We start from the raw sequence: 22,811 nt of genomic DNA, 5'->3' as shown, positions 1-22,811 counted from the left end.
AGTTTGGCCTTAGGCTATGACATTTAGGAAGTTGTCCCCACCTTGGTCACACCTCATAGTGTACAACAGGTACTCTAGCCACCTATGGGAATTGTTGGGTAACTTCCTGAGGGTCACTGGTACTTCTGAAGTCTTATTCAGCCTTACCTCAGACACATTGACACGGCCTTCCAGAAAGGCACAGTCGGCCGCATTGTTGGTGCACACATGACGGTATTTGCACCAGTGGCAGGGGAAGGAGCCGTTGACACATGCCAGGCAGCTGCAGGGGGAAAATGGACAGTTAAATCTAGGGGCGTAGTAGCTTTTATTTCCATCATGGGTCCTGGCGTGCTGTTACTCTTTGGAGTGCCGGCGCCTTTGCAAAGGCTGTTCCTGGCAGAGAAGATAACCAGACCCTCTGCCTGCTGCACAGGTCTTGTTGAAAACGGCCTTGCCTCCTCTGGCTCTCTTCGCCTTAATCAAGCACTGGTCACTGTAGTGACTACTGGCTCTTATGACTGAGAACCAGAACATGCTTCTAAGACAACAGAAACATGCTGCAGGCCCACTCCAATGGGCTCAGGTAGCAAGTGGTTCCCCCAGCTACTCAGAGCCTCAGTCTACCTCCACCTGTCCTATCCAAATCAGCTTCCCTTGGACAGGTGCTGCTCAACCTGCATCTCATAATCCTGGGAGTTTGTAAAGACGGCCTTGTGGCCTCTGGAAAACACCTTTTACCTGCTCTCCAGGATCGCCCTACCAGTTCTGGTCACCCTTGCTCCTGAACACAAACAACTCCAAGGGCGCCTGGCGACAACAGTCTCCTGCTCTGAAGATAACCTACCCGTCCTGGACAAGAGAAGGCCAACAAATAAAAGCATGACCAAAAAGCCAGCCAATCCCACCTCCCAGGCCAAACCTGTTCAAGTTCTCTCTGAAATCCCCACCCTTGCCCTGGCCTTCTAAGGATCCTGTCTTGACCAGTGCCCTGGCTAGTGAATGGACTATAGTTTGCCCCCAGCTCCCTTGTATCAGAAGCGAGGTGCTCACAGCCAAGGTGGGAAGCAACAAACAGAGCTGACTTCATCTAACAGCCAGAAGTCCCAGGACTAGGCGAAAGTCAATGGCTGGCTGTCCTACTGTGCAGCAGCTATAGCCAGGCGAAGTTGGCACTAAGGTGCCATGCCTGAGCCCAGATCACAGTCTCCCTCAGAGGTCCTGGCCCCACTCTGGTGACCAGCAGGGCTTTTCATAGGTCACATCTCACTCTTTGACCAAGTTCCTAAAACAGCTCTCCACAGTCACAGCCTTCCTCTATGCTTCCCTCAAGGCCCTGCCCAGCCAGCTCTTCTACTGGCAGGCTGCTTTTGTGGGGATCCTATCCTGCCTGCTTGACTAGATGTTAGCCGCAGGAGGGCAGACCTGCAAAGTATCTGTGGCAAGACCACAGGGATGGGACTGTAGCAAGGGCACGGTCTAGGGACACTCACGACTGGTGAACACTGCAGTTATAGAAGACAAAGTCCACAGATGCGAACTTCTTCCCCGTCTCCTTGGACTTGAGGTAGAGCTTCACCACCCGCTGGTCTCCTGCAGAAGACAAAGGCTAAGGCACCAGGGCCATAGACCACAGAGACGGTCACCCACGAAGAGTACCCAGATGCAAGTCGGCCCATTACCCCTCTAGCCTAGGCCCCAGGTAGCTGATATCCCTTCCTCAGGTGGCCAGCAAGGAGTCAGACTACAACTTCCTCATGAAGGCTCCTAAGTGGATTCACTGGGCTACTTCCTTACTTGCCAAGTACTGAGTGACTAACTCACAGCAGGCAGAAAGGTGCTGTGTTCAAACCCCCACCAGGGTTTCATCACACACAGAGCAAATGGCCCCACCTTCACTCTGACCTCTCCTGAAGTTCTGTCCAGCTTTTGACTCTCCTCCTGTGTCTGTACTGCTGAGCAGGAAGTGAATCCACTCACCTTGGCCCTGTGTGATAGGTGCTACTTCCCGGGCAGAGGGTGAGCGGCAGTGGATGCGGCCATCTTCCAGGATGCTCTCAGTTTCTGTGAAGTCCTCAAAGGAGCAGTTGACACCAGCTGAGAGGTCAGGCACATTCCAAGCCTGCAGCACAAGCTGGCGGGTGGCAGAAGGCCTGGGTGAGTGGCTGACTGCCCCACTGGCCCCACCCACTGCTCCCTCCCAGTCACCTCCAGCAGCCACACTCACCGGCACCTGGGACATGGTGACTGACACATTGCGTGGCTGGACAGTCAGCTGCACACACTGCAGCAGGTCAGAGGCAAACCGCTGGGGCTCATCTGCCCGCTCACAGGCATCCTGCCTAGAGCAGCTGTAGGTAGAATGTGCTCAGGCTGGGCCCATAGAGGTTCAGAGTCCCCAGGGCCACCAGAGAGGGGTCCCTGGGCTGAGGACATGGCTTCCTCTGCCACCCCCCCCCATGACATTCCCATCACTTATCATGGGGTCAAATGAGACCTCAGGTGGCTCCAGGGTAGCTATGACTATCGAGAGACACACAGAAGGTTTCCAGGGTCACTAGGCCAAACGTCACCCACCCCTTCAACCCAGACCTCCCAGACTCACACACTGTGCAGGACACACCAGCCACAGTGAGGGTCCCGAGACCCCAGGCACAGCTCACAGGAAGTATACTGCACACAGCTTTCCACAGGTACCCGCGTTACCTGGAGAGGAACCATAGTGTGAGGCCTGTCTAGGCCCATCCCAGGCTCCCAGACAGTCCCTGCAGTCCCCATCCTGTAGGAGCACAGTGTACTCAAAAGTCAGGCTGGGTCACCCTGCCTGAGCTAAGTGGATCCAAGGGACAACAGATTCAGGACAGGTGGCCAGATGAGGCCTACAGCTGTGACCACTCTGTCTCCCACCTGTCTGGACTCCTTTCTGGTCTGTGCTTCTGAGGGAGAGAGACTTGTCAGTGGAAGAAGACTGGGACCAGCCCCAGCAGTGCTCAGAGGGGTGGGGCCAGTCCCAGCGGGGCTTAGAGGAGCAGACAGACTCTGGGTCTCCCCAGTTCTCAAGACTCCAGAGGCAGAACCAAGTATGCTCAGAAGGACTGCTGAGAAGCAAGAGCTAGTCAGGAAACCTGGCATCCTGCCTGCTCTTTCTAACTAGTGCCTGTTAAGGGGACACCAGTGTGCACGGAATAGGCAACACGCTGGTAAGGCTGGGCGCATAAGAACACAGCCTTGAAAAGCTAGGCAAGCCAGGTTGGCCATAGTCCCACAAAGAACACAGCCATAACTCATTATAGACAGCTAGAGTCTGAGTCAGGCAGGCTCAGCCCAGCATCCCAGATCAACCCTCCAATGGCACCTGTGCTTGGACAGTGCTGTCATTCAGGCACCAACTTCCATGGTTGGAGGTCACAGGGAGAGGAAGAGGGCCTTCCTGAGCAGGTCCTAGGGAGTCTGAGGCTACATGGATGGCATGAAGCCCTTACATACACACTTCCTAGAACAGGCATCTGTCTGCTGAGTGACATGCCAGGTTTTATAGCCAATAGGGCACCTCCGGGGAAGAAGCAGCCTCATGACACCAGACAAGCGATTCCTCAGTTTCCTTATGATGGGGTTCTCTGGTTGAGAATCCCAACCCAGCCACCCTGACAGCCTATGGCTGAGCAGTTAGCGGCACCCACCTGCTTCTCCGTCATAGCATAGAGGTACTGGCGGTTGGGGCTGAGGACGAGGTCACGCAGGATAGGGCTGCCCTCCTGAGCCACCACACTCTCATAAGCCAGGGCTGGCCTGCCACTGGGGTTTGCGAGGTCCACCAGTATCTGTGGTAGCAAGGGTGGTCAGTGAAGCAGGCCAACAATACTCTATCTTAGACCCACCTCACTCTCTAACAAGCGCCTCCCCACAGAGCCCTGCAAGAACCAGCATTGGTCAGCTGATCCAGCTCACTGTTCCTGACCCAGCTCAGCCCAAGGACAGAGAAATAGGACAAGACAACCTGGGCAGGTGGGTGTCTTGGTTCCTCTATTAGTCCAGACACAAAAACTCAGTGGTAGGGTACATGTGGGCTACAGTGCCCACCACCAAGCTGCAGGACTTTGGGATTCTTTCATGGATCACCCGAGGTCTGTGAAGGGGAGGGGAAGGGGCGCACAGAGACCTGAGGATCAGTGTAGCTGAGGAACAAGACCACGGGCCACACACAGGGAGGCCAAGGCTATCCCTGGTGTCTTGGAGTGAGACACCCCAGCAAGAAGGTGTTAGGAAGAAGGCCGTCTCATCGGCATGGAAATATAGTTAAGATCCCAAACAAGCCAGGCGCTAATTAGCCTGCTCCTCTCCTGCAGCCTTGGTGCTGCAAGTATTTTTAGTTGCTTTTACCAAACAAATGTATTTAATTAACAGAGAGACCCATGGGGGCTTTCAGGATGGGACTCATGGGGCATGTCTGCCTGGCTCAGCTGGGCCCAGGCACAGTCTCCTGGGCACAGGACCTGCAGTTTGCTTCTACCTACTATGCAGCTAAGGCTGCCTAACACCCATGGCTAGCCTTTAACCCATTTGGTCTATGACTCTACCTCAGGGTAAGGGGCTGGAGTGAGCCTGGCCTTCTCTGTACCTCATAGAGAGGGGGCAGGGCAGACCTGGGGGCAGCAAGGTTAGGCAAAAGGCAGCACCCTGTGTAGGCCAGTTCTGTCAGAAGCTGGGCGAGGGGCCAGCCAGGGTGGGGCCTTGCATCTCTGGACCAAGAGACTGCTGGCTGAGAGAGAGGGGGAGGGTCACATTCCTGAGAGCCTGGGCCACCCCCCACATCCGCTCAGCTGCCTCTCCACTAAGACAGGCTTAAACCTCTCCACTAAACCAGGCCCCGGAAGAGCAGGGTAAGGGAGGAGGTCCTGGGAGACCTGCTGGGGCTGGGCCCATAGTTGCCCAAACTTTGTTCCTAGGCCTGTGAATGGACAAGCAAGAGCAGCTGGCTAAGGTGGTAAGGGGCCAGAGCAGCCCAGTGCCCCTGGAGCTGGTGAGGACACTAACCCTAACCCAAACCTATACTGCCCAGCTATGTCATATGTCAGAGCAGTGGCGGGAGTCAGGTCCTTGAGGACTGTGCCAGAGCTGTTCACACTGCTATACGGTGGGCACAGCAGTCATGGCAAGGCTAGACCCACACTGCACAGGCCCAAACTTGGCTTGGCTGTCTCTCAGGTGAAAGGACTCATGTGGGGTGCTGAAGTTCTCCATGGTAGTTTCTCTACCCACGGAATGGGAAGGAAACACCAGTACCACCACCCCAACAGAGACAGGTGCCAGGAAACCGCCTGTCCAGTGTGCAGGGGACTGAGAGCTCCAGACCATGTCCCTCAAGCCTCTAAGACCATAACCTGGACTCTACTCCCCCCACCTCCATATCTCAGGAAAATCCTACCCCCTTCACTCCCAGCTGACAGCTCTGTACCCAGCATGTCAGGTGTTCTGGACAGGGACCCAAGGAGTTTTTTCTTGCCACACTGGCCACCACTGGCAAAGTAAGTAAGGCTGGGGACATGACCCAGTCCTATCCCGCCTGCCACCACCTGCCACTACTCTTTCCAGACTGGGTAGACACACTAGCTCTAGACATGCAAGGAAGGGACAGGCCAGAGCAGAGAGCAGGGCTTTCTCTGGGCCATCAGTAAGGAAAGGGCTGCAGGCCACCCAGGCTCAGGAGGCCCTGCCCCCTGCCTGCTGCTTAATTGACTGGAACAGGTGGTCCCAACAGACAGTTGCAGTTGGGGGTGTGTGAGTCCAGCTGTCCATCCACCTGTCCAGCAATGGGCCATACCCACAACCAGGTCCCAGGGATACAGCCCCCGTAGAGGAACTCTGAGGAGAGACCACTCCCAAGCTGGAGGAAGATGGGACATCAGGGGGTTATGGACATGACTGAGCCGAGCCATGCTCAGGCCTGACCAGATCTCTGTACATAGCAGTGTGATGTGGCTATAACATGTGTTACCGTGTCCCTGAGTGCATGTGTGATAATGGGGCTTATGTTTTGAATACGCAATGTCCCCCATAGGTGCATGTGTTTACTTAATTCCCAACTGGTGGCACTGTGTAGGAAGGTTATAGAACCTGCTGGAGGTGGGAGTCTTAGTAAAGATGTGCATCACTGGAATGGGCCTTGAGGGTTACAGCCTGGCCCCACGTGCCTGCCTGCTGCCATGTCCTGCCCTGCTGTAAAGGACTCTACTCCTCTAGGACAGTGAGCTAAAACAAACCCTTTCTCCTTTAGGTTGTTTATGTCAGGGTGTTTTATCACAGAATCAGAAAATACAAGGCCCTGTGAAAACATGTGTGTGATGGAGTTCCCAAGGTACATGCATGATGGGATCCCTGTGAGAACACGTGTGTGATGGAGTTCCCTAAGTACATACTGATGGGTCCCTGTGTATACAGTGTGATGGAGTTCCTTAAGTGCATGATGGAGTCTCTATGTACATGTGGGTGATGAGGCACCTTTGTATACACACGATGAGGTCCTTGTGTATACACATGAAACAGGTTCTTATATGTACACATATGGTATCCCTGTGATCATATGTGCAATGGGTGTATCTATGACAGGTCCATGCGTACACACCAGTTGGGACAAGGGTCACGGACACATATGTGATTATGGAATTCCTGTGTGCACATGTGTGATAGAGCCTTGATGTGCATATGAGTGAAGGGGGTCTTAGTGTATACATGTGATACATGTGATAGGGACTCTGTATATATATATGCACGACCTTTGCATATACAGGTATAACGGGGTATTTGTGTGCACAGGCATGTTCTAATCTCTGAAAATAAGTATGTATAATATCCCTCTGTATATACACGATGGATCCCTGTGTGAGCATATGGAGGGGAGCCCTGTATACATGTGTAGGAAGGCCTGCACACAAACATGTGATGGGGTCTCAGTGGATATGTGATGGGTCCCTATGTACATGTATATGTAGTCCCTGGATCTATGCATAATAGAATCCTTAAGGGTGTATGTGTATAATGAAGAACCTGTATACATATGTAGGATGTGGTCCATATGCACATATGTATGATGAGGTTCCTGTATCTATGTGTTTAATAGGACCTTCATATGTACATATAGTGGGATTCCCATATACACACATATGATGAAGTCCCTGTATATATACATTTGATAGACTCCCCATGTGCACTTGTAGATGGAATCCCCTTGTACACATATAATAGGGACTCTATCTATACATGTGTGTGAAGGAGGCTCCATGCACATACATGTGTAATGGGGTCCCTGTATATACATATGCATGATGGGGTCCCTATGTATATACCTATGTAATATGTATATATATATAGACACATAAATTTGTATGTATATATGCATTTGATGGGGTCCCCAACTTTTACACATGAACAATGAGGCCCATGTGTACAAACATTAGGGAAATACCTGACTGAAGTAATGGGCCCCAGGTCATGCTGTATCCCACTAAGTTACAGTCACTACAACTGAGACTCACATAGAACCTGTGAGAAGAACCAAGCCTTAGACCCCTGACTGCAACTGGGGACATAGTCTACCCAGAAGTTCTGGGGAGGTGTCCAGGACATCCCAGCAGGGCAAAAGCAAGAGCTTCAGAAGACAGAGTGGGCACAGGGCCAGGGCATTAGCAGGGCAGCAGAGCCCACGTGCCAATGTCTCAGCCCACAGCTGTCCACTCCAGGGCCACCCACCTGGAGACAGCTGGTCTAGCAGCCCTTTGAAAAGCAGCTGGGTAGCTGGCAGAGCATGGGAAGACATAGGCTGGGGCATCCCAGGCATCCTTACCACCTCCAGCTGTTGCCTTCTTGCTTCTCACACTTTTCCCCAGGCACCAGAATCTTCCATAACTGTCCTCAACAGCCCATTGCCCCCAGAGGCTGTGGAGGAGCCACCTAGCCTCCTTGGACACAGTCTCAAGCAACACCAGCACCTATTCACCCCAGCCTGGTGACATAGGCTTCCCTCACCCTGTCCCTGTGCCTATCAAGCCTCAGGCCTCTGTCCTATCTGTTGAGGGTGGACCTGAAATCTGAGCTAACCAAGGAAAAAAGCCAGGTCAGATTCTGATCTCCCCAATGGACAGAGCACCAACCATGATATGGTAGACCATGAAACACCCTACCCATGGTTCCCAGGATAACTCAGGAGAGGTCAGAGAGAGTCTTGTTAAGTTTGCCACTAGTGGAGAAGGCCAGAGCTCCAGGCTAGCCAGGCTGCTTGCTGGGCTCCAATCACCTCTAAGGCCCTGGCCAACTGCTGCAGGCGGGTGGGCAGGCAGCTGACAGCCTGGCCAGGTCAGCTGTCTGTCCGGTCCAGAGCCAACAATAGGGCCATTATCCAGACCAAGGGCAGGCGGGGTTGCTGAAGAGGATGTCTGGGCCATCCAGGCTGTATGCCAAGGCCGGCACGCGCCCTAGCTGCCCGGAGGCAGGGGGCTGCCCAGTTTTGCCTAACCCAAGAGAGGAGAGGTCCTTTGCTCTGCTCACCCCAAGAAAGCAGCCTGGGCTGACCCTACAAACTACTCAGCCATGGCCTCCCTGCTTGTGGGAGTGTACTGAGTGAACAGATCTCACTCTGCAGGACAGGGTCTCGGGGAGAACAGATCAGGGGCAGCAGCCCATGAGTATATTAGCTTCTGCAGACACAACTGCCAAGCCTGTCTTCCATGGGAGGTCATCATAGGAGGAGGTACATAAAGCAGTCTCCATTCCCTTAAAGGTCTTTCTTCTAGCCCCTTGCTGGATCCCCACTGCTCTCAAAGGGCAAGCAGTTGGCTAGCCTAAGAGTAGCTGGTACTTATGCTGCCCATAACTGAATGACAAAACATGCTTTGAAGAAGCCCAATAGCTATAATCGGGCCAGGTGTAGACCAGGGTTCCAGGAGTCACACCTCTCAAGCCTCTACCTTCACCACACATAAAAGTGGGGGGCAAGGAGGCTAGAGCTCTAGCAGAGGACAGCCAGGGCTGTGAGGACCAGTTGCAGCCTGCTCCTGCACTGACCTCTTCCACGCAATGGATCACTCTGGCTACTCACTTCTTAGGACTGTGAGAACTCATGGGTTCACAGTCCTACAGCAGACAGCATCTTACCGAAGGTTGAGGGGAGACTCTGAGCTCGGATTACACTGTTCTCTACTCATAAAACACTTTCCCGAGGAGAGCCCTGGGCTGGGGGCTATTCTGGCCTCCCCTGCCATAGATGAACCCTGACTGCTACCAGGGGGAAAGGCTGCCCAGGGTGGGTACTGAGATCAGGGCACAATGTCAGCTGATTGTTAGAAGGGTGACTGTCATGTGCATCTCGGTGACCTCTTGGCCACTAGGAGCTCATGTGCTTTCAGACTAGAGCTAGTAGTTAGCTAGCACTGATCAAGTCTGTGTCTTGACTCGGCCCCTGGTTGCACGCCTCCTTTAGCACCAGCAAGAGGGTGGTAGTGCTCCCAGGAGACACAGACGTCTGCTCAGCACCATGAGAGTACGAGAGTACTTGGGTTCCACAGGGGCAAATCTACTCCACAAAAGGCAGGCAGCCTGAATCCCTCTATTCCCTACTCACAACCAGCAGAGGGAGAAATCAGAAACAGGTCCTGCCAAGCAGAGCCATGAGTCTCCCAGAGTGCTTAGAACAAGATATCAGAGGTTGGATGAGAAGATCAAGAAGGCGTGAGCAGCTCCTCCCAACACAGTCAGAAAGGTTGGGTCCTTGGAGCAGCATTGCATGAAACACTGCATACCAAGCAGAGGGTTACATGCTTGACTTGCATGTGGTCAACACTGTGTAGTTCATAGACCTAGAGCAGGCCACAGCTTGGCACTGTGGTCAGGATGAACCTCATAGTAGCCGAGCAAAGGACACAAAGGAAATGCACATGACTCAGTCCATTCCCAGCATGACAGCCGCAGGAGGTCAGCCAGGGCAACCCTGCTACGGCAGAGCCTGGGAGGGGGTCAGAGGAAGGTGATGTGTCCCCCAGTGAGCCTTTGCTGTGGGCACCATTATGGGTGCCTCCGAGACACAGGGTCTCAAGCAGGGCTGGGTGCAGGGGCAAAGATAGCAAGCTGGAGGCATCTAAGGTCAAGGGCTTTTGGTGGCAGGCGGGGCTACTTGTCCCCAGACTGCTGAGCTGCAGTGGTACAGACTCTATGAACAGCAGAAACAGCTGTAAATGAAGAAGGCCACTGGCATACTTGAACTGCACAGCAAGCCGGCTGGAGGTTTCACTTCTGCTTCAGGCTTCAGATGTGCTGAGCAGAGCTGTGCCCACTTCTCAGAACATCATCTGAAGATACTGATAAACACTCTGGGGAGCATACACCCTTGGGAGAACTGGATAGATGGGCAGCACAGGATAAAGGGCTAGGGCTTCAAAGCCTGTGAGCACGGGTCTGGCAGGGCACTGAGACTGCAGCCACACCTCTGTTCCAGAGGCTCACAGCAGCAAGAAGATAAGAGGATATGATAGTCCTGGATCACAAGGAATACCACCGGCCCTGCCCTTACCCATACCCTAGTCCTGTCTTCCACCCTCTCCAGGCCTCTGGACAGTTCATAGGGAGGATTAGGCTCATGCAAGTCCAGGAAAGAAAGAGATTTCAGGAGAGCCAGGGTAGACCTCCTCAATGGCTGGACCCTAAACTGGTCCAAGAAGATGAGTGCTCCCTCAGGCCCCTCCTTCAGCCTTCACCCCATCGGTTTGTGATGCCTTTACTCAGCTGTATAATGCCATAGCATGAATCTCTGGCAAGGCATACTAGGTGGCTCATAGAACTTTCTGAAAACATAGGTTAATTCCAACACTGAGCAAACTTTCACAAGAAAAAATAGACTTCCAGATTCTTCTCGGGGGCTGGGGGGGGGGCAAGCGCAGATACCCCAGCAGAAGAGGCAATATTCTATCTGGCATGCTTACCAGAGGACCTGGCTGGACCTCTGCAGAGTCCCTTGGCCCTGAAGTATAAAGGGACAGGATGACTGGCCTGGGGTACCCCTTTCTTCCAAGCTCAGCAGTAGCCTGGAGCAAGTACTTGGCAGGAGTCCAGAGCCTATTTTCCGCAGAGGTACCTGGGTCATTTTGCAGGACCAAACAAGGGCTGCAATTGGGAACTCTGGCCAGAAATGGCTCTCTGGAGGCTGTAGGGGGAGCTATTCACAGGGCTGGGGCTCTGAGGGCCCAGGAAGATGCTGGGAGGGGCATTCCAGAGAGATGGCCTTTATGGGGGGAGGGTCATGTTGGCAGGCAGGACTCTGGGGAAGAAGGGGGAGGTAGGGGCACCCCAGCCAGCCTTGAGCAGCTGAAGTTGGCAGGTCTTAAATTAATCGCTACAATTTTACACAACAACACGTTTGGCAGGGCCTGGCCTAGGGCCAACCAAGTCTCTGGAGCTCCCTAGATGCTTTTTAAAGCCCTGGAAGTCCCAGGCCTGGGAAAGATAGGAGGGGCCAGCCCAGCCTGCCTGCCCCTAGGTCAGGCAATGGCCTGGGGTCCCCAGAGTCCAGGCTCCAACACTCAGGGCTGAGAGTGGGGAGGAGGTGGGGCCACAGGCACCCCTGTGTACAGTTGGCCAGCCAGCAGAGCCAAGACCAGAAGCCTCAGGAGTGGGAGGAGCACGGTTAAAAACAAGAGGGCTCAGGAGGCCACTCTAAAGCACAGATGCAGGAGGTAGCCTGCAGCCCACAGGCAAAAGGCTCATACTAGCTTGATCAGGGGACCACAGAAAGTTGCCCATCTGTCGGGGCCATGACCTGGGGAGGTACAGGCTGTGGGAATCTTGTAGCCTGGAAGTGGACCAGGCCCCAGGCCAGGGACAACCTAAAGGTACTGCAGGGAGGCTACCCCAATCTCAAAGGACACTATAGCAACTCTGGATGCAGTCCTGGGGGCCAGCAACTGAGAAAAAGGGGCTCCTCAGAGTCATTAAAGCATAGCCTAAGTCTGAGAGCCCTGCTAGGTTCCAGTCATCCTCCAAGGACTCACTGAAGAGGGGAGGGAGAGAGCAAGGGCCCTTGATTCATGTGACTGGACTGCTCTGTGCCTCAGTTTCCCAATCTGTGGAACAGATGCTGGGATGGCTCTGAGGCTTTGGGTGAGTCAGTCACATGAGTACTCAGTGCACGCTCACAGGAAGGGCGCTTGTTAGGCTCTGCAGAAGTGCTGAAAAGAGGGCTTAGGAAGGCTCACACAGTCAGCAGAGAACGGACAAAACTTCACAAACACCTCATTTGCACAACACTAGAAACAAAAGATGATCGATAAGACAGGAACACCTGTTGAACTATTTCAGGAAATCCCACAACTGGGACAGGTGGATTGGGTGAAAAGGGCCAGACAGCAGGGGCCCCATGATGTAATTATATCCATGTCCTGAGTGGCACAGCATGCACCCAGTTCAAACACAGACATCTAAATGAAATGTTGGTTCAACTTTGCGCCCCCTGCCCCTGCAGATGATTCCATATGCCCCAGAAAGGCCCCATCCACTCAAGCACTGTACTTAGCCATCTGTACCCAGGGATGGGAGGAGCCTAAGCCACGGGCAAGGCTCTGGCAGGCAGGAACAGAGGCCCCTTGGCCTGATGAGGACACTGGCTGGGGGCAAAGAACCAGCTTCTCAGCGGGACTGTCTAGTGGCTGTACAAACAGAATCTCAAAGGGGTAACCTGGCCGAGGAAGCAGAGAAGACTTCATTCCTACCTGCCCTCTTGAGCACGGGGGCGAGGGGAGGCAGGAGTGAGGAATGGGGGAGGGCTAGCAATTCAACTTCTGACACAGATATCACCACAGTGCAGCCTCTGCTCATGGATAGTCTCCAAGGTCCCATAACCGGACTCAGTTCCCTCTCTGTGGGAGCACTGCCAACCAAGACTCAGGGGAACACGCATGCTCTGAGTTTGCCAGTCAGCCGTAACCAAAGGAGCCCCTGGGGCCTAGGAGGCAGGAAGGAGACAGGACTGGAGGGACCTGTTCTCCCAGCCTCACTTGGGTCTGTCTGCCACCCCTAGTCCACAGGACATCAAAAGGGACACTCCCAATCACAGAAGCCCATCTCCAGCAGGGAGGTAGGTACTAGGGAACCCCAAGAGAAGTCTTTAGGTTTACTGTACCCAGCTTCTATGACCCTTTTCAACACATATCCACCAACCTCTCTCAGTGGCTTCCCAGTGCACTTGTAGGTTACAGAAAAGTCCACAATGGAGCTCAGAGCACACCTACACCTGGGAGTCACAATGAACAGGACAGGGCTCCAAGGGCAGCAGGGGCCTGGTCCAAGCCATTCAACCACCCACCTCCACTGGCCAAGTGCCAGAACTCTAAAGTAGAGAATCCATGGGATTTCTTGCTCACCCTGGAGGCCCCTCAGTTATCAGTTCGGATTGCAAGGCTACCAGCAGCACCCTAGCCCAAGATAGAGACACTGAGAATCAAGACTTCCCAGAGACCCCTTAACGGGCAAGGCTGGGATGTGGTTTCCACATGCAAGGTTAGGGGGCTGAGAGCAGACAGGCCTTCCTGGCTCTGGGCCCAGTCTCACCCACGGGCACGCGAGCAGGCAGGCCAGAGGGACGGGGGTGGGTGGGTGTCAAAAGAGTTCTCAGCTGTTATTTCATTTCTTAGCCCTGCTTGATGGTCCTCTGGGTACCCAGGCAACTCCACCTTTTAGTGTTACTGGAAGCTCCTTCCACCCTGGTGGGACCCCACCCACTGCCCATGCAGTGACAGGCAGACCCACAGCTTTTCCTGGAAGCCCTCCCTGTCCAACCAGTTCTGGAGAGTAAGAGAGTCTAGAAATCAAACAGGCCAGTACGCAGAGCCAGCCTCATCCCAAGGCCTGAGCTGGTCCCTAGGTCACTCAAGTCACCTGCTCCCCGGACATCAGGCTGTGGTGTGGTGGGGCGGGGCACTCCCCTTGCCCTGCCCTTGGCTTTGGCATTGCTTTGCTGCATGGTGGGTGGGAGTGGGGCTGGCTAACACAGAGAGTGCAGCTTCAGCAGACACCAGATCTCCCAGGGCTGAAAGTAGGACCCAATGGGGAGGGGGCCCGCATAGTTCTGCTCAGCCCAACATTGACACAAGCTTCCTCTCCAGTCTCTAGACACCCAAGTCATCCTCTAGGATTCAGGCTTCTGTACAATGATTCTGAAAATCTTGTGCAGCAAAACAGAGTCAACCTCAAGCCCTGTCACAAACTCCTTGGGCCCCCAGATACACACCAGGACAGGAAAAAAAAAAAAAAAACCCTTCCCATGGGAAGCCCAGAAAGAAGGAGGCCCTTCAGGGGCACCTGGAGATCTGAGCCCTTCAAGGTCACTGGACCTGGCACAGAGGCATGCACCCACCCACCTCATGCACAGACCCAGTATCCCTGTCAGAGAAAATCTGCTTCTCTCCTTTGGATGGGACCTGTATACATACACACACACACACACACACACACACACACACACACTACCCAGGGGTGGCCCCTCCAAGCCCACACAGGCCTGACCTTGCGGATGCGGCCACTACGAGTGCCAGCGAACACCACGGTGCGGCCCTGGTAGTCATAGGCAGCCACAGCAGTCAGGCCATCATCCTTGTCCACAAAAAGGGGTGTGCCCTCGATGGTGACCGTGCCCCCCAGTGGCTGGTTGAAGTCCTGCCCACAGAAGTCGTCATCGATCTGCAGGGGCTGTAAGAAGTGGCAAGGTAAGCATTTAGCAGCCATCAGCACCTTCACCTTGAGCACAGCAGGGGTCAAGGCTAGAGAAGGGAGGACTAGGATGGGAGTGAGAAGCCATAGAGCTACCCAGACCCAAACAAAGCCAACAAAACTTTGGAGGAGAAACAGGGTCTGTGAAGCAGCCCAGGTCCAGTGAATGTGTCCAGAGTGGGAAAAAGACCCAGAGAGGATGACCTGAGGGAAGGGCGGTGAGCTATAGCACCCACAACCATGGAACCAGGCCAGCCACTACAGGGACAGTCATGGTGGACAATGGAAAGATGGCTTAGAATTGGGGGACAGCCAATAGAATTATTCCTCCTGCAAATCTTACATTTGCACCTTGCATGTAGACAAAGATGATGTTTAAGGCAAGAGGGAGTGGGCACACCCAGAAGGCACAGAGAGGGACCTGCTGTGCTGGCGGCAGGAAGCAATCAATACCTCAAGGTTCCGGGGATGGTTTAGAGTGGAGGCACAGGATGGGGGTGGATATACAGGACAGGAATTTGGGGAGAAGGAAGAGGACAGCTGGTTCTCTTCTGGAGTCTGGCATTAGCTGGGGTAGAGGCCACTGATATAAATGCAGAGGGAGGCCAGCCAGGCTGGGAATCCCTGGGAAATAATCAGGGCAGGTCTGAGGCCAGGAGCAGGGTATCCAGAGTACATATGGGGACACAATGCCTTTCTGAGGAGCCAAGAGAAGACCGGTTGCTTTATCTCCCCACTGCATTTAGAGCCCCAGCCATTCCACAGCCACCTTTGAGGAGGCAGGGACTCTTGCTGCTCCACGCTACTCCAAGCAGCAGCCTGTGGCTCCAGTCCTGAGATGGGAAACCTGCAGCCTCCTGGAGGAAAAGCCGGCTTTGGGGGCAGAGAACAATGGCTGCAGAGCATCCAGCACTGTAGCTGGGCTGCCTCTATGTCAAGGCCTCTCTTGGAGGGTATCCCATGGTGCATTCAGCACCCAGCATTGGGCACGGTGGGGTTCCAGGAGGCAGGCAGCCTGTCAGGAGGCTATGGGGATTATAAGCTCCACAGAAACAGTGTCTGGGATCCTTGTACTAATTGTATGACCCAGGGTAAGTCAATCTACCTCTTAGCCTCTATAACCTCATCTGTAAAAGGGGAGCGATCTAAAAGTGGTCATCACCATCCAATGCCCCTGGGGGCTTTGAAGCTGTATGGACAGGTGCTATCACCCACTTCCTAAGGCACACGGCGATGTCATGGCTAGGAGCAGACTTTTGGGTCTGGTATGCTGGGTTCAGGTTCTGCCTCACAGGGCTGGGGAAAAAGCAGAAAGTAGGCCCAGCATAGAGCAAAGACACCAATGTATAGCTAAGATGTGACCCCAGGAAGGGTGACAGGAGCCCCCACCCATACTTCCCTACCGCTGCTCACCGAGTTGATGCAGCCCAGCTCCTTGTTGAGCAGCCAAGGCAGTGAAAGCTTGCCTTCACCACGGTAGCATGACTGGATGCGCTCTTTGATTTTCTCCTTAATGGCTCGCAGTGTGAATAGGCATAGCGCTGATTCCTTGGGCGGCTTCACACGGTTCTTCTGGCCCTGTGCGAACACGGTGAACAACACGTCCTCATCCTCAGCAAGGCCCAGCTGCTTGGCCAGGACCTGGCCTGGCCGGCTCAGGTAGGCATCCTGCACCAAGCGGTACTCCACTCCAGCCTGTTCGCAGCCAATGGGAAATTCCACATAAGAGTAGAACTTGGGGTCATCCACACACAGCCGCACAATCTTGGAGGTGAAGAAGTGCTCACCAGCGGCATCAGGCGAGGTAAGCTGCGTGTCCAGCTGCAGAGTGAGGTAGTATACGAACTGCTCGCTGCGGAAACTGTACACATAGTAGATGTCAAAGGCTGGGAACTTGGATAGTGTGTCTGATGGAATCTTGAGCTGAGATGACACAAACTCGTCCTGGTACACGAAACCAAACATGTCAGCATCTTCCTCATTGGCCATGAGCCGGCGACTGGACAATGTGGGGAAGTATTCTGATTTGCCATCGATGGGTGTGCCTACGAAGAGCTTGGCCTGGCCCTGGCCAGGAGTCCCGGCAATAAGTACTCCTGCCATGCTGCTGGCCTCTCGGACACTGGACAGGTAGTGCTCCTTGCGGTGGTGTGGCTCGCCCAGCTTGAAGAGATCGTCCAACCTCAGGAACTGGCAGATGCCCTGTGAGGCACTGCCACAGGCCAACAGACGGTTGGCAGCATAGTCCAGCAGTAGAAGCTTGTTGACGTTGTCTGTGCTGCCCAGGCCATGTGGGCATGACTGTACACTGGGGGGTGGGTAGCATTTCTCGTTGTCTTCTACGGGGCCTGTCACATGGGCCCGAAGCAGGGTCAGGTTCCCTGACAGCTTGTAGATGCGGTTCACTGCGCCAACATATACCTCTCCTGTCTGCTCGTGAACCACCAGGTGGGTGAGGCCCCAGTCATTAGCCACAAAGGTGCGGAAGGCAGGTTGTGGACCCACACCAGCTGGGGGTGAGCTGATGGCCATCCACACACCCCTCAGCAGCAGCAGTAGCAGCAGCAACAGTGGTGTCCGAGGACTCAGGGTTGGCAGTGGCATGGTGGGCTGGGGCCTCAAGTCAAGGTATTCAGGTCCTGTAGGGGTGAGCATCATGGGACTGGGTTTCCTGGCCCTGGAAAGAACAGGCAAGGGAGGGTATGAGTGCGGTGATGCCAACATGTGCACAGGGCATCCAGGCATGGCCTCCTCATTCTCTGAGTTCTCCACATGAGTGTATGCTATAAAGATTCCTCCAAAAAGACCCTCGACCACTACCCAGACAGATCAGATAAAGAAGGCAGGTCTGCGTCCTGAGGCAGGCAGCAAGGGTGACCAAGTGTCACAGGGAACACACTATAGCTAGCAGCAGCAAAACAGGATACCTGCTGGGCAGCAGGGTGCTCCACTAGAGCCTGTGCCCTGCTACTCCTGGCAAGATAAAAATGGGACAAGGAACACAGAGCATCTTTCAAGGGTCTGGGGTCTACATGACCTAACCCAGAGCCCGTCCATGCCCTGGGGATCAAGACCCCTCAAGATCCTCAATCTCAAATGAGTGACATGTTCCCTGTATCAGTGTCGCCCACCAAAGAGACAGGCTATGGTACACACACCCTCCTCCACACAGTGTCAGCTGCCTTGGTGACTCCCAGCACCATTTGGCTCAGGGCAGCCACGTCCCACACTATTAGACACTCTCTGATGTGTGGACTGCTCCCCTGAGATTCCAAAACAACTCCCAGCACAGCATCCATACCCACAAAGACCACCAGAAAGAGCTCCCCCCGCTCCCTAGTTCCACAGCCACATGGCAATAGTTCCAAGCTTGGCTTAGGCTATTCTGAAGAACCTTCTGTGGGATCTTGACTCTGGCATTGCTCCCTGGTTGACCTTGGCCCAGCATCTTACAAGCCTCAAGGCTGGCACTCTAAGGACAAATCTAGAGGCAGCAGCTCCCCCAGAAACCCCATATCCCCAGGCAGAGAGCACTCCCCAGCCCTCAATAGTGTCCTCTGCCCACTCCTGCCTGGTTCCTCCACCATATCTACCCACAGCCAGGATTCCATGAGGCAGTTTGGGCCACGTTTTGGACCTCTAGTGCCTTCCAAACCCTGGCACAACACCTCAGATCCAGCTGTGTACCCACAGCCCCTGCAAAGTGCCACCTTCCAGGATTAAGTAGTGTTGGTCAAATGTAACAGCCCTAATGGAGACAATATCTTTTCCTCAGTTTCCCTAGCCATCAAAGGGATTGCAACACTTCTTTCCTGGTGACTGAAACAGTTTGAAGTCCATGTCCTGATGGACAGATGCCACATTCTTGAAGACAGCAGGGTCACAGGACCTGTCCTGTGGGCTTGGTGTGTGTGTGTCGGGGGGGGAGGGGGGAGTCCTCTTAACCGATTCCTTGGCTGATGTCTGACCATAGAAGTGTTTAGTGTGGCGAGTGGGCAGTTAGCCAGTATACACAGCTTCTTTAGACTCCTACATACTGCCCTCCCCAACAGTCTCCTTCACAGCTGGGGACAACTGAGGTGTGGAGCTAGCCAGAGGCAGGAAGCTAGTTACAGGTGCTCTGCCCTTAATCTTCCATGTCCTACCCTAGAGCACAAGGCACCTTGCTCTGCTCTGCCGCCGAGGCTGCTCAGGGAAGCCCGAGATGCCTCTTCGGACCTGCTCATGCAGGCAGTAGCTGCTAGCTCTCAGTTGTCTTAATCCATGGCATAGGTCTGGTTAGTGACTCTGACTACTTATTGCTCAAATGTTCTCCCAAAAGGACATTAGCTGGATGCAAAACCTTTCTCTCCAGAGCCACTGGGCCCAAGCAGGTTCAGCAAACACTTGCGACTGGGAGAACAAGTGAGCCAAGGCACTAGGAGTGGTCAGCCAGGCCTGCACAAAAGCTACCCTCAGCCTTTTCCATTAATCCAGATGGGGAAATTGAGGCTCAGGAAAGCAAAAAGTGTTGACTAAATCCCGGAGCAAATGCAGGGTGGTAGCACCTTGCAGGAAACCTCCCAGCAGGCTACCAGCAGCTACCAGTGGCCTCCACAGGTAGCCAGGAGGAGAGAACACCCCCAACAAATCCCCTACCCCCCAAAACCAAAGCAGACTAGAGAGCAGGTTGCTTGCAGACAAAACGGGCCTGGGCTGAGCACTGAGTCCATGTGAACTCCAAAGAAAACATGAATCACTCACCATTTATCAGTTCAAAGCAGGCCTGCAATTACCAGGGGCTGGGCTCTCCCCTCCTCCGGGATAATTATACACGTCTTAATGCAATTACGGGCCCTACTTTTTATATTAAACAGGAGGGACCTGGCTGAAGAAGCTACCATCCAAACTCCAGCCTGGCCCTGGGCCCACTCCCCTGCCTCCCAACAGAAGTTGCTGAGAAAGGATTGGTCTGGGGGGCACAGGGCTGCCGGCCAGGAAAAGAGGGGACCCCAAGCCCACACCTACCAAGCACAAATATTAGCAAGGACGCCTGGGCTACTTTCTCTAGTTTAGAGAGAGGAGACTCAGGACTCTGACAGATCCAAGGTCACACTGCCAGCCCTGACAGAAAGGGAAAAGCTAGAGCTTCTATAGAGACCCCAGGTAGGAAAGGGACAGGTCCACTGAGAAAACCTTGTGTGCCCACAGAGTAGGGCCTGATACTGGGTGCTGGGTCAGGCTGGGGGAGGAGAACAGACAGGCTCTGGGTTCTGTGAGTTGCCTGGCCACCTTAGACTACAGAAGCCCCCAGAGGGGCCTCTCTACATGCTCTAGAAGAACCAGGTCCAGGGGATACTGACAGGGTGGAGGTGTTCTGGAAAGATGGCATGGAGAACACACCTGCTGGAAACGCAAACAGGGCAGTATGAATGACCACAGCTCCCCAACACGAACAAGTGCGAGGCAGATAGGAGGACCACGGTGGTGCTGGGTGTGTGCAGCAGGGACCCAGGGAGAGAGGCCAGGCTTGGAGGTGGGGGCCTCAGTCAGGGGCCACTCTGGAACAGGCCTCCAGTGGAGTGCACTGAGCTGGTACCCTGCCCTCTCCTAAGCTGGGATGACACCATGGTTCTTGCTCAGAAACAAAGACCCCAGAGCCCTCACACGGGTACAGCTTGCTCCCTGTGTCCTGATGCTCTGGAGCCTAATGGGTGTGGACAGGCTGGTCTTGTTGTCATTTCATCTAGTGGTTCCCCCTCAGCAGCCAGAGGACTGCTTTGCCTTGTCACCCTGCCCCACCCTGTGGGAGGTCACAGGAGATGGTCTCCAGTGGCCTAGTCTCTACCTGGAGGCCTTGGAGTCCTGCTGTCCAGAAAAGGTGCCAGCTTCTGGCCTTCCCTGGGGTCCCATACTCCTTGCCAGAGGTTCCATGGGATGTGGCTTTGTCCACGACATCTTGTCTGGCCCCAAACCCAAGAACATATACCAGCCAACCTTGCGCACAGACCTCAAGCCTCCACCCATGTTGTCCTCTGTGCCTGAAGACACCTTGGGTGGGCTCCAAGCTGCCACCTCCCCACTACCTGACTGCTTAGTTCTGAAGCAGAATCCCTGGTTTGCGCCTCTGCCTAGGGCACAACCTGAGTGCTTCCCAAACCCACCAGACTCTTGGCCAGCCTAACATAGCACCACTATCCCCTCCTGCTCACCCCCAACAAGCAAAGGACTTGGAAAATTGGGGGTGCTCCCGAAGGGCTGGAGACACACAAGATAGTACCACCCCACACAGGACTGAAGACCCGCAGGACCTGCTGGAGGGGGTAGGCAGCACCAGGGGACAGAGAGCCAGAGGTAGGAGCCTGGCTGAGGGGCAGAGGCTCAGTTCCTTCCCATCCCCCCAACACACCCCTTTCTTTCAAGGGGCGTGGCCCCAGCACCCCACAGAAGAGCCTGAGACAGCTCCTGGCACCTAGTAGCCCCTCAGAAGCCTTCTCATCCCCTTCGGGGCTGCACCTGGGGTCTCTGCAGACAGAAGGGCCTCCCTGGAGTCTACGCTCGCCCTTCACCGCTGCGCTGCAGTCAGAGTAAGCCCACCACCGCCACCGTCGTCACCGCACACCAGGCCTGGGACTGTCCAGGAAGCAAGGGGCGAAGCCTCCACAGAAGGAATGACCCCGTGGAGGCCCTGCGCAGGGGGAGGCCGAGGAGGCCCGAGCCGGCGGCCTCTCCGGTGGCACCGCACCGCCCCTTGCAGCCGCCGGGTGGAGGGCCTGCGGGCCGGGGATGGCTGCGGAGCCCACTCGCGCGCCGGGGCCGGAGGGGGGCGGGAGTCTCCACGAATCCTTGCAACTTCCACCCCATGGCCCGAGGCCGGCCCAGGGCGCAGCCTGGGACCTCCCCAAATCCCGCGGCCCTGCCCGGGCCTGCCCAGCGCGGCGCTCGCCTGCGGCCCACGTCCCCACCCGCGGCCCGGTCCGACCCGTCGCTACACGGGCCGACATGGGCACCCGCAGGGCCCTCCTCGCGGGTACAACACAAACTTTCTATTCTGCCTGAAGGAGGGGGCCGCGACTGCGACCATAGACATTGCGCCGCCCGCATCGCAGGGGCCCTTACGCGCTGCGACCCGCCGGGACGCGGCAGCCTTTCGCGGAGACCGCGCCCGGACACACGCGGGCGCCCGGCCGGAGCCGCAGGACACGCCAGCCGCGGACGCGCGCGCCGCAGTCCCCGCGCACACCCCCTGGCCACTGCCAGCGTCCCCCACGGCCACTCGGGACCCCGGGCCGCGATGAGGCTCCGGCTGCCCGCGGGGAAAGTTGCGCCCCGACTCACCCGACAACCCCGGGCGCGCCCCGCCGCCGGCCATCGCCGCGCCCTGCCGCTTGCCCCTCCACGGGGCCGCCCACGCCGCGCAGGCCGCCGAGGCCGCTGCGCCCGGGCTCCGCTCCGCTGCGTGGCTGCGTCGCCGCTGCCCAGCATGAATGGGGCGCTGAGCGCCGCGCGGCTGCGGACCGGCCTCGCTCTCGCCGCCCCGCGGAGCGCTGTGCCGCGCGCATGCGCCAACCGAAGCCGGGGGGCGGGGCCGGGAGGCGGGGCGGGACCCCCGATGTCCTGCAGGGGGCGCTCGGCCCCGCGCCGACAGCGCGCGCATCGGGGCCCCACCGCTTGCCTTCAAAAGGCGATGTCACCTCAGCCTTAAAAGTCTGGGCTGGTGTTAGGGCGGGGGCGTGCGTGAGGTGGTTGGGGTAGTCCCAGGACTTGATGCACTCTCTAACGAGCACGGGCTGGAAGCCGAGCTTTAGTCCACCAAAGGGTAAACTGAGGCTGGAGGAAGCACTTGCCCTGGTCTTGTTGCTCATCTTGGCTTGTGCGCCCGATCTGTTAGGTGGGACGGGCACTGCACCTCGCAGGCCCCAGGCAGTGGCGAGCGCCAAGATACCCAAGCTCAGGAATGACTGACCCGTCCGGTACGCGGTCCTGCAGCGGGGCGTGTTAAGACCACCCCAGCAGGAGAGAGACAGTGCCAGGCGGACCGTGGGCGCGGGGCTTGCCTGCAGAGCTGGGTGCGCCGGGTCTCAAAACCTTTCTCTCTCGGGAAGGCA

The 22,811-nt window shown here is 55.6% G+C and overlaps 1 protein-coding gene across 1 annotated transcript in view; it reads right to left on the bottom strand.

Annotated features, from left to right (window-relative positions):
- Positions 1–22,210, bottom strand: part of Plxna1 (plexin A1) — a 46,558-nt gene extending 24,348 nt beyond the window's left edge. Inside the window, exons 1-9 of the mRNA XM_087907053.1 lie at positions 22,042–22,210; positions 16,138–17,401; positions 14,521–14,703; positions 3,660–3,800; positions 2,585–2,685; positions 2,207–2,330; positions 1,960–2,113; positions 1,473–1,572; positions 148–262 (exon numbers count right to left, since the gene is read on the bottom strand). Coding sequence (XP_087763179.1) covers positions 148–262; positions 1,473–1,572; positions 1,960–2,113; positions 2,207–2,330; positions 2,585–2,685; positions 3,660–3,800; positions 14,521–14,703; positions 16,138–17,382 — 2,163 coding nt within the window. The 5' untranslated portion in view covers positions 17,383–17,401; positions 22,042–22,210. The remainder of the gene's footprint in view (positions 1–147; positions 263–1,472; positions 1,573–1,959; positions 2,114–2,206; positions 2,331–2,584; positions 2,686–3,659; positions 3,801–14,520; positions 14,704–16,137; positions 17,402–22,041) is intronic.
- Positions 22,211–22,811: the final 601 nt, after the last annotated feature.

Source organism: Myodes glareolus, chromosome 6, assembly GCF_982192425.1.
Source record: "Myodes glareolus chromosome 6, mMyoGla1.1, whole genome shotgun sequence".
Lineage (NCBI taxonomy): Eukaryota > Metazoa > Chordata > Mammalia > Rodentia > Cricetidae > Myodes > Myodes glareolus.
This window is presented reverse-complemented; position numbering and strand designations above follow the sequence as displayed.